The following is a 10,591-nucleotide window of genomic DNA, read 5'->3' as shown; positions in this document are numbered from 1 at the left end:
TTTTTTCTTTTTTTTAAAATATATTTTATTGATTTTTTACAGAGAAGAAGGGAGAGGGATAGAAAGTCAGAAACATCGATGAGAGAGATCGATCAGCTGCCTCCTGCACACCCCCCACTGAGGATGTGCCCGCAACCAACGTACATGCCCTTGACCGGAATCGAACCTGGGACCCTTGAGTCCGCAGGCCGATGCTCTATCCACTGAGCCAAACCGGTTCGGCCATCTTACATTTTCACAGGCTTTGTAAACTTGTCTACCTCACCTTTTTTTTTTCCGCATATTTTTACCACCATTGGTTGCAACACGTGTGCAGCTTTTTTTTTTATCTTGCATTTTATTTTATTTTATTTTATTAATATATTTTATTGATTTTTTACAGAGAGGAAGGGAGATAGAGAGTTAGAAACATCGATGAGAGAGAAACATCGATCAGCTAGGCAGCTGGGGATATCTCCCACTGGGGATATGCCCGCAACCCAGGTACATGCCCTTGACCGGAATCGAACCTGGGACCTTTCAGTTCGCAGGCCGACGCTCTATCCACTGAGCCAAACCGGTTTCGGCCACATGTGCAGCTTTGTTGCAGGTTCCATTTAAGGTTGTACTGAATTAGTTATTTCTCAACTCCTTTGAAATATTCTTGCCTGTGGTTGTTTCATGCAAATTATTCATAAGTCTAATTCTTCAGTAACTACAAAGTCTACACTGGCTTCTGGAACAGCAATAACTGAGCTGTATCAGTAACTTCTGCCAGTTCATCAGGAACCAAGGAAACCCACTGGAAATCACTTGCCTTTAAAAAAAAAAAATTGATTACTGATGTTTCTCCCAACATTCTCAAGTCTTTGAACAACCGTCCTCACCAAAAGGCTAATATAATACAGTGGGGCCTTGACTTACGAGTGTCCCGACCAACGAGTTTTTCGAGATACGAGCTGTCTCTTGGCCCATTTTTTTGCTTTGAGTTGCGAGCTAAAATTCGGGTTCCGAGCCAGCTTCAGATACCCCACCGCTAGTTGGTGCAGTGAACATCACAGTGAACGCCACAACATCAGCCCAGCATCACGTGTCTCACTTGTTCACGATTGATTTGACATACGAGTAATTTGAGGTACGAGCTCCGTCACGGAATGAATTAAACTCGTAAGTCAAGTCCCCACTGTAGTCTTAAGCAAAGTTTGAGTGCTGTGGGCCAAGGCAGAATTGAGTAGATTATATAAGTACTTTCTATGTCCTTTATAATGTACTTTTTAAAATGATAACAAACAATTTATTTGGGTGGAAAACTTACATGTTTCATTGCTTGACGAAGGTAAGTTCCACCACAGTGAGGTCTAACCACTGCTACAATTTACTCATACGTCATTTGTGCACAACAATCAATTAACATGACTGACAAGGTGACCCAATGACTTGATTTCCTATTAGTCCCATTGACTAAACCAACAGTCATATCACATCATGAAGAAGAAAAAGCACCAAAAATACAGGCTAACAAATGTCCAGTCTTTGAGGTTTTTTTGTGATTGAAATGTTTAATAGTTCTCTAGCTTGTGGTCTCTAATTCTGTTTAACAACTAACTTCATTTCTGTGCAGATCATGAACTAGCAAATGTTTTCTAACCCCAAATACTTTTAAAACAAACCTGTATTTGACCACTTGGCTTTTAAAACCATTGGTTTGCACACTCTGAAATGTATTTTTTTCATTCCAACATTGTCATGTCATAAATTTTAAAATAATGGAGAATTTCATTATCATCACTTGAATGCTTAGTAGCAGCCTGTGGTCTGCTACTTTGCATTGCAAATTTATAAAGAGGGACTTTGGAACCTCAGTCATGATCAGCCAGAAGGTAGTCTTTCCCTCCCTTGATTAAGCCAATGTTTTTGGAAGTAAGTCAAAGTTGTTTGGGGCCCCTTCTTCACTGCCACTGGGTAAGAAGGCCTGAAACTTGTTCTTTCAGCCAAAGAACTTCAGTTACTATCAAGAGATCACCCTTTCCTTTTCTCCTTGGTTGCCACAGGACAGAAGGCTGGGGCTCTTCCTGATATCTGAAGGTCGTTTTCAGGGAAATCCATTCTGTTGGTGTTTCTTTTTTGTTGTTGTTTCTTTTTTAAAAAAAAAAATTATTGATTTCAGAGATGAAGGGAAAGGGAGAGAGAGAGAGAAACATCAATGAGAGACAATCATTGATCGGCTGCCTCCTGCATGTCCCCTCCTGGGACTCAAGCTCACAACCCTGGCATGTGCCCTTGTCGGGGAATCAAACTGTGACCTCCTGGCTCACTGAGCCACACTGGCGGGGCCTATTGGTGTTTCTTAATGTTAATCCTAAGGCTTGTCCCACCTCCACACTTTATAAATTTCTCTCTTATACACCCACCTCATAAGCAGAGCTACAATAGGTTTAGAATTCTATTTTAAAAAAATATGTTTTTATTAATCTTAGGGAGAGGGATAGAGAGATAAAACATGGACTGCCTCCTGGAGCCCCCAACCGGGGCATGTGCCCTGACCTGGAATCAAATGGGTGACCTCTTGGTTCATGGGTCCACACTCAATCACTGAACCACCAGGCCAGAGGGGTTAGAATTCTTATTTCCAAAAGGGGGAGGGGGGACAGAGAGCATGGGGGAGGAGGGGTTAGAAGAGGTTTTTTTGGGAAAAATTGGAGGACCTATGTAATACTTTCAACAATAAAGATCGAAAAGAATTATTATTCCCACATAGCTAGTGAGTGGCAAGCAAGGCCTCAAGCCAGGTCTTTGGGTGCTGTGTGGCGGGTCCAACATGAGAGCCAGGAGGAGCCGGGGAGAAGCGCCTGAGACTAGGGGTGGGCTGGGAGCGATGCTGACAACACACCTCATGTACCCTTCTGGGCAGCCCCAAGTGGAAAGGAAGTTCCCCGCGTCGATTCCACATCACCCTTACACCCTTACACCTAAATTCGTATGTTCTCCACGGAACCGAGCTGAGTGAAGCAGAGCCCCCTGGCGCCAGCTCAGGGGGCTGAGCAGCTGCGGCGTGAGCGCCCCTTAGTTATGGGTCTGGGGCCGCAGCTCTGCGCTCTGCGAGCAAATACTTGGCAGACGGGGCCCCGACAGAGGATGCGTGTGCGCGACGAAGGTCACCGCGGCTCCAAGGCGGACTCAGTTGCACGCTCCGCGGCCGGGGTTGGTGGGCGAGGCTGGGCGGGGCGGGGCGGGGTCTGGAGGGAGCTGGCCTGAGCCGAGACGGCGCTGGGCGGGGCCTGCACGACGGGGCGGGGAGGGGCGGGGCCTTCAGGGGGCTGGACTGAGCCTAGACGGGGCGGGGCGGGGCTGGGCTGGACCTAGAGGGCGCGGGGCGGGGCCTGGACGGCTGGGCGGAGCGGGGCGGGGCCGGAAGGGGGCTGGACTGAGCCTAGACGGGGCGGGACTGGGCTGGGTCTGGACGGCGCGGGGCGGGGCCTGGACGGCGGGAGTTGCTGGGCGGGGCCTGGGCGGCGGGAGTTGCTGGGCGGGGCCTGGACGGCGGGAGTTGCTGGGCGGGGCTGGCGCCCTCGGAACCGCGCGCAGCACCTTGGGGTCTCAGCGGCTGGCTGCGCACAGACTCCCGGACACTCGGACAGACATGCTGGGCTCCCCGGGAGAAGGACATGGGGCCACTCCCGCTGGCGGACCCGGCGAGGAGCCAGGAGCCTCCACGCTGCCGGGAAGTAGGCGGGAGCGGTCAGGCCGTGCTGTCTCTTTGAGACCGTGTTCCCGCTGACACCGACGGTGAGGAACCCAGCCCCAGGTCCCGAGGATGGGCATTTGAGTATTCAGGTCTCTGGGCGTGGGATTTTGGGTGGTTATGAATGGGGGGGGGGGCACCCTGCTTTGAGTGAAAGCCCCAGGTACCTTGTAAATTTTAACAGGGCTCAGGTGAGCCCGAGCAAGGCCAAGGTTCAAAGGGAGGAGAGAACCCCGTCTGGCCTCAGGGCCCACCCGGGGCTTGTCCTTCATGATCTTGGTAAGCCCAGCCAGCTTGTGAACTAGTGGGTGAATACAGGAAGCTCCAGGCCTCGGTGGTGGGTGGGGAGGCAGAGGAACCAACTACTGTCAGCTGTTCTTCATGGTTTCCTGAGCTGCTGAGAGGTGCAGCCTTGCCTTCCTATGGGCCCCAATGAGGCAGCAGCAGCCCCCTTAGGACCTCAGAGCACAGCAGCAGGCAGTGGAGAGGTGGCTGAGCACTGTGCCTCCCTGGTACCCAATGGGAGTTGGCCCACTGGGCACCAGGGAGAAGTCGCTGGGTTGTTTGATGACATTGGGGGCAGAATTGAGGATTGTGAAGTCATAGAGTAATGGGATGCTACAGGTTGGGCCTGGGGCGGACTGCCTGGCAAGAGGAAAGGTACTGCCCAGGCAGACCATTGCTTCTGCTGGTGGAAGGGAGCCTCTGGGATCAGCAGGGCACCTGGTTCCCATGGTGGACTGATGAATTGGGTAAGGCCACCCTACCACAAAGATCCCTCTCCCCATCCTTACACAGGCAGGAAAGCAGTCCCATGCCAGTCTGGAAGCCTAAATACCACCCACGCCATGGGGAAGGAAAGCAGTAGAGAGACTGAGTGGCATATCCTGCTGCCCCCTTTCTCCCAAACCTCCTCCTGGGCAGACCCCCAGGCTCTGCCCAACCCCAGCTCTGTGAGTGTTCTGTTTGTCCTGGGGAGTTGGCTTCCAGGATTTAGTGTTCCAGGGCTCTGGGAATATGCAGTGGGGAGCAGATGAGTCCTGAGGATTACCACTGACCCCACCCCTACTTCTCCAGATGCAGAGGCCTCCATGGCTGTGCTAAGCCTTCTGTTCTTGGCAGTGATGTATGTTGTTCACCACCCCCTGATGGTCAGTGACCGGATGGACCTGGACACACTAGCCAGAAGTCGGCAGCTGGAGAAGCGCATGAGTGAGGAGATGCGCCAGTTAGAGATAGAGTTTGAAGAGAGAAAGCGAGTCGCTGACCAGAAGCAGAAGGCAGAGAACTTCTGGAGAGGAGACACATCCAGTGACCAGTTAGTGCTGGGAAGGAAGGACATGGGGTGGCCGTTCCAAGACGAGGGCCAGGAGGGACCGCTGAGCTGGATGCTGGGAAACCTGTGGAACGCTGGCCTCTTTTGCCTTTTTCTCATCTTCGAGCTTCTGCGACAGAATATGCAGCACGAGCCGGCCTTTGATTCCAGCAGTGATGAGGAAGAGGAGGAAGTCCGGGTGGTGCCTGTCACCTCCTACAACTGGCTTACCGACTTCCCTTCGCAGGAGGCCCTGGAATCCTTTTACAAACACTATGTCCAGAATGTCATCCGTGACCTGCCCTGCACCTGCGAGTTTGTGGAGAGCTTTGTGGACGACCTCATTGAAGCCTGTCGGGCACTCAACCGCCAGGTGGTCAGCCCCCAGGAGGCTCGCCCACAGCTGGAGGACTGCCTGGGCATCGGGGCTGCCTTTGAGAAATGGGGAACCCTCCATGAGACCCAGAAATTTGATATCCTGGTGCCCATTGTTCCGCCCCAGGGCTCCACGTTTGTGCTGGAGATGAGGGATCCATCCTTAGGCCGCCGCTGTGGCAATGTGCTGGTGGAGTCAGAATGTGTGTGCAAACGCGAGAAGCTTCTGGGCGATGTGCTGTGCCTGGTGCATCACCACAAGGACCACTCGGCCCTCTTGGGCAAGTGCAACAGCTCCATCAAAGCAACCCTCTGCACCGGCTCCCACCTGGACGTGTGCAAGACCGTACAGTGGTTCCGGAACATGGTGGGCAACGCCTGGGCCCTCGTGGCCCACAAGTATGACTTTCAGCTCAGCCTCCCACCGTCCACCACATCCTGCAAGCTCAGGCTGGACTATCGCTCAGGCCGCTTTCTCTCCATCCGCTTGGTCCTGGGGGTGCAGCGGGAAGACACTTTGGTCTACCTGGTGAGTCGGGCCCCTGACCAGGAGCAGCTCACCAGTGTGGACTGGCCCGAGTCCTTTGCAGCCTGTGAGCACTTGTTCCTGAAGCTGGTAGGGCGTTTTGCCCCAGAGAACACCTGCCACCTCAAGTGCCTCCAGATCATTTTAAGTCTCCAGGACTTTCAGAGCTCACCCCAGGGAGCGTCCCGTCCCATCCTTACCTCTTACCACTTCAAAACAGCCCTCATGCACCTGTTGCTGTGGCTGCCCCTCACGGACTGGCAGCACAGCATGCTCTCCCAGCGGCTCCAGGACATCCTCTGGTTCTTGGGCCGCGGCCTCCAGCAGAGGTCCCTCCATCATTTCCTCATTGGTAACAACTTCCTGCCCCTGACCATCCCGATCCCTAAGAAATTTCGGAATGCTGAGCCTGTCAATCTCTTCCAACACCTGGTGCTAAACCCCATGGCACACTCACAGGCACTGGAAGAGTTCCACAACCTTCTGACCCGAGTGAAAGCTCTGCCTTGTGCCCCGTTGGCCGGCGCACATTAATGTAAAGGCCATTAATAAAGGGGAGAAGGTATTTGTGATTCAGGCTGCAAAAGAGTGTATTTTTCAGATACATCAGTGGCATATATGACTTTACCTTGTGAGTAGGGGTTATGATAGATTAAGACATTTTAAGGAGTGTGTGAAGTGGTCACAAAGATGGGGTCCCAGTGGGTCTTCTGAGTTTTTCTTCTCCTGACTTAACTTGCATCATGACCCACAGAGAGACCAGGGAAACAGATGTTGTGGGAGAATCTTGCTGCTAAAGAGTTAGATCCAGAGGTGGCTTGGGAAGCGTGTTTTGTATCAACACTGGAAGTGAAAGAATACCTCCATTCCAGCTTACTCCCCATATTTTAGGAGCTAATTTTTCAGACTTTCACTATTTGAAGATACAACCAAGATGTTTATTTTCTGTTTTCTTAATTTAGCCCAATCTTTATATGTCAGTATAGTTGTTTTTACGCATCTGAGAAAATTCCATCTACCCAAATAATTTATTAGCATTGATTCACAAATATTAAGTCAATAGTGACCTGTCCCATAATTGAGGTAACGTGTTTACTTAAAGAGCAACATCTGATGACCTTCTCAATGCCTGGACGCAACATTATAAAACCTTTAACAAGGATGATCTTTTGGGGGCTCTGAGATGAATAATTGTTGTTTCTGTAGGGAGCCACTTGTTTGATGAATGGAAAGAAGTCCTAGCTACCATGTGTAGCTCTGCTTTTTCCCAGTCTGGTAATGCCTTTGTATTCTCTTTTCAAAGATCAGAGGCATTATTTGAACTATATTTGCAGTTTTGCAAAACAAGGTCATAACAATTGACCACTGGCAGGGCTGGACTGGAAGGACTATGAAGCAGTCCAACTCAAATAAAGTCGAGATTCCAGAGATGTGATCGATGTATTTTTCTGTGGGCATCCTGAGGACAAGTGTTAAGAAATGTGAAAATAGCTGTGGGTGTGGTTGTATTGGAATTCCAATGCTGTACCTTCCTTGAAAGCCTGGGAGATCTGCTCAGAGGAGGACCTGGCCCCACGTTTGACTTGACCTCGGTGGGGTTAAGATGTTGGCCTTATGGGCTTTGGTTGTAGAATCCACACCGTCCACCAAGCAGAAATAAATTACAGGTGTCCCAGAAACTGATGCCAGTCAATATTTGGGGCTCCCTCTGCTCAGTAGCTACTGCTGTCTGCTGGTATCTGCCAGGTACTGCTTTCAGGTTAAGATGCAGTGGTGGTTGGTTCCATGCTGGTGGGATTTTGATGTTTTAAAATATCCATATGCTTTTTGTTTAGAAAATAATTTACTGGTGTTTCCTTCTAAATCAATAAATGAGGCTATTTTCTGTATCTGTTGGCATCTGTGCAATAACACGTATAGCAGATCAGCATTCTCACAGCCTGTTCCCAAGAAGTTCATGTTACCCTGATGGCTCATCCAGCACACCCTGGTGTTTCTCAGCATACCTGGAACCAGTCTGCCCTGTGGTTTCCCAGTGGCCTGGCCAGTAGCCAGGAAATAATAATTCAGAATGTTAAGGAATACCTAAGTCATTCATTTTCACGGGGCCCAAACCAAAGTATCAGCCAATTGAAAGATCTTAGTGGCTACACACAACGTAAGTTCTAGAGGGCATAAGTCTGTCAGGTAGTGAGAAGTTGGTATAAAGTTCTAGCACTGGGGTTTCCAGTGTAGTAAGAGGCGAGAAAGAAAACAAAGTTATGAACAGGCAGAAGACCACAAAGGGAACAGCACAGCTTGGGTGGGGCAGTAGATGTAAGAGAGAGTATAGCAAAAACAAGTAGTGGGAAGAATGGAGCTGTAGTGCTTTGGGAATACTCACAATGAAAGGGGAAACCAGATATTTAGGAAGCTGAGCTTCTAAAACAATACTGGCTGGCACCCAGGATAAAACAGCAGTCACAGTAGTGAAAATAGTAGCATTCACTGAGCATTGCCAATGTTTTAAATACACTGTTCCAAACACTTCACATCTGGTAACTCATTTAATCCTCACACGAACGCCCCATGAAGTTGGTGCTTTATCTTCTCCATTTTACCAATGAGATAACAGGCTCAGAAAGAGCACACAACTTTCCCAGGTCACAGCTGGTAAACAGCAGAGCCTGGAGGGAAGTACCTGTCCCAGCAACTTCCCAGCAGGAATCCAACAACACGTAGGACTTAAAGTTATTTGAAAAGCAAAAGGCACTGTATTAATTTTAAGCCAAAGGGTGGTATGTTGTTTGGAAATTCCAGAAGACAGAAATTGTTGGTTCTTAGCCCAGTCTTTAGGAGGTCAGGAATTTTATATCACATACAAAATTAAAGGCATTTGCTCAGAGGCCAAATGAACGTAAAGCCATTTTAACTATGTGTCCTTTGAGCCCCAGTGACAATATATCTTATAAGCCAACTGCAAGCTGGAAGGTCAGGGCAAATTTGAAGCCAAAAAATTGCTTGTTCAGGTAACTAATTGATAACACTATTGTTCCTCACCTAAACTGAGGCTGGCTGCTTTTATTCGGGGGAAGCTGAATCTCAGTGAGGAGTGAAATGAGGAAGACCAATGGCCTCAACTTTGCTTTTCTGCTGAGAAGGAATGGGGGAGGGGACCCACTACTTTACTTTTGTACAGAGTAATTGAGTTTTGCACACCATTGACACCACTGATAAATCATTCAGTCTTTTTGCACCCTCTGTACTCCTAGTCACCCAAAACAAAAGATGGGCTGGGAGTGGGCCGTGAATGAGCTGCCTGCACTCATACAGAGCAGGATGTGGAGCTGGCCCCTTCCTCCCAACACATGGCACCCCAAGCCATCAGCTCAGGAGGCTCCATTATAACCACAGAACAGATGCATGCCTCACCTAATGGGTCACCTGGTAGCCTTCCTTTGCCAGGAGATCCAAGCCAGTTCTTCAGAGGCTCCTGATTCTGTGCCACCTATCACCCGGCAACACCCAATGCTCTTAGTTGGTACAGACATGGAATCCAGAGGCTCACGCTCCTGGACCCTAGTGCATACTGACCCCATGTGCTCACTCATGGGAGTTTAGTCTGTTACTAATTCCTCATAAACCCTAGTGAAATGGGGTATTCTCATCACTGTGTTATTTTTATTATTATTAATATTTATATTGATTTCAGAGAGGAAGGGAGAGGGAGAGAGAAACATCAATGATGAGAGAGGATCATTGATCAGCTGCCTCCTGTATGTCCCCTACTGAGGACAGAGCCCGAAACCCAGACATGTGCCCTTGACCAGAATCAAACCCGGAACCCTCCAGTCCTCAGGTGGATGCTCTATCCACTGAACCAAACTGGCTAGGGCTATTTTTTTTTTTTTAAACATGTTTTTATTGATTTCAGAGAGGAAGGGAGAGGAAGAGAGAGATACAAATATCAATGATGAGATAATCATTGATTAGCTGTTTCCTGCACACCCTCCAACTGGGGATGGCGCTCGGGAATTGAACTGTGACCTCCAGGTTCATAGGTCAATGCTCAACCATTGAGCCACACCAGCCAGCCAGCTGGGCTCATCACTGTTTTATAAATGGGGAAGAAAATGGGGCCCAGAGAGGTTAAGATGCCCAATTTAGGATTTAAACTTATCTTCCAGTGTCCCTCATCCAATACGTATTTAAGTGCTTGCTGTGCCCAGGGCTAGCACCAGGCCCTGGGAAAACAAAGGTGAGCAAGGACACAGCTTCCTCTTCATGGAATTGAGTCTAGGGAGGGGACTGACATGAAATAGTCACCCCAGCAGATGTAAAATTTCACAGGTGACAAGTTCTGCTAAAGCCTCCAGTACAGACACCTGAGTATATCAGGGAAGGTCTCCCTGAAGAAGTGATGTGACCTCATTGGGTGAAGATGGGATGGAGAGGATCCTATGTGGAGGACATGGCATGCGCAGAGGCGCTGTGCTGGAAGTGGGCATGGTGAGGGCCAGTCTGAAAGAAGGCCCAAGTGACTGGAGGGCAGGGAGCAAAGGGAGGCAAGATGAGGCTGGAGAGGCTGCAGGGATGGGACCCTGCAAGACCTTGTAGACCACTTTAAAAGTTCCCAGAGCAGCCCAAACCGGTTTGGCTCAGTGGATAGAGCGTC

At 49.5% G+C, this 10,591-nt stretch overlaps 1 protein-coding gene across 2 annotated transcripts; it reads left to right on the top strand.

Moving 5' to 3' along the window:
- Positions 1–3,570: 3,570 nt before the first annotated feature.
- Positions 3,571–7,819, top strand: ITPRIPL1 (ITPRIP like 1; the record flags this gene model as incomplete). Of its 2 annotated transcripts, none has more annotated exons than XM_081101213.1 (2): positions 3,571–3,765; positions 4,799–7,819. In XM_081101213.1, the coding sequence occupies one exon, from the start codon at positions 4,813–4,815 to the stop codon at positions 6,469–6,471; it is 1,659 nt and encodes a 552-aa protein (XP_080957339.1). The 2 variants fall into 2 exon arrangements, with proteins under 2 accessions (XP_080957339.1, XP_080957340.1); XM_081101214.1 differs by lacking the exon at positions 3,571–3,765 and having other exon boundaries at positions 4,813–5,039; positions 5,284–5,563.
- Positions 7,820–10,591: the final 2,772 nt, after the last annotated feature.

The sequence above is a fragment of the Myotis nattereri genome (assembly GCF_964212035.1).
Source record: "Myotis nattereri genome assembly, chromosome: 10".
In the NCBI taxonomy this organism is placed as follows: domain Eukaryota; kingdom Metazoa; phylum Chordata; class Mammalia; order Chiroptera; family Vespertilionidae; genus Myotis; species Myotis nattereri.
Note: the sequence above shows the minus strand (reverse complement) of the source record. Positions and strands in the feature narration are given on the sequence as shown.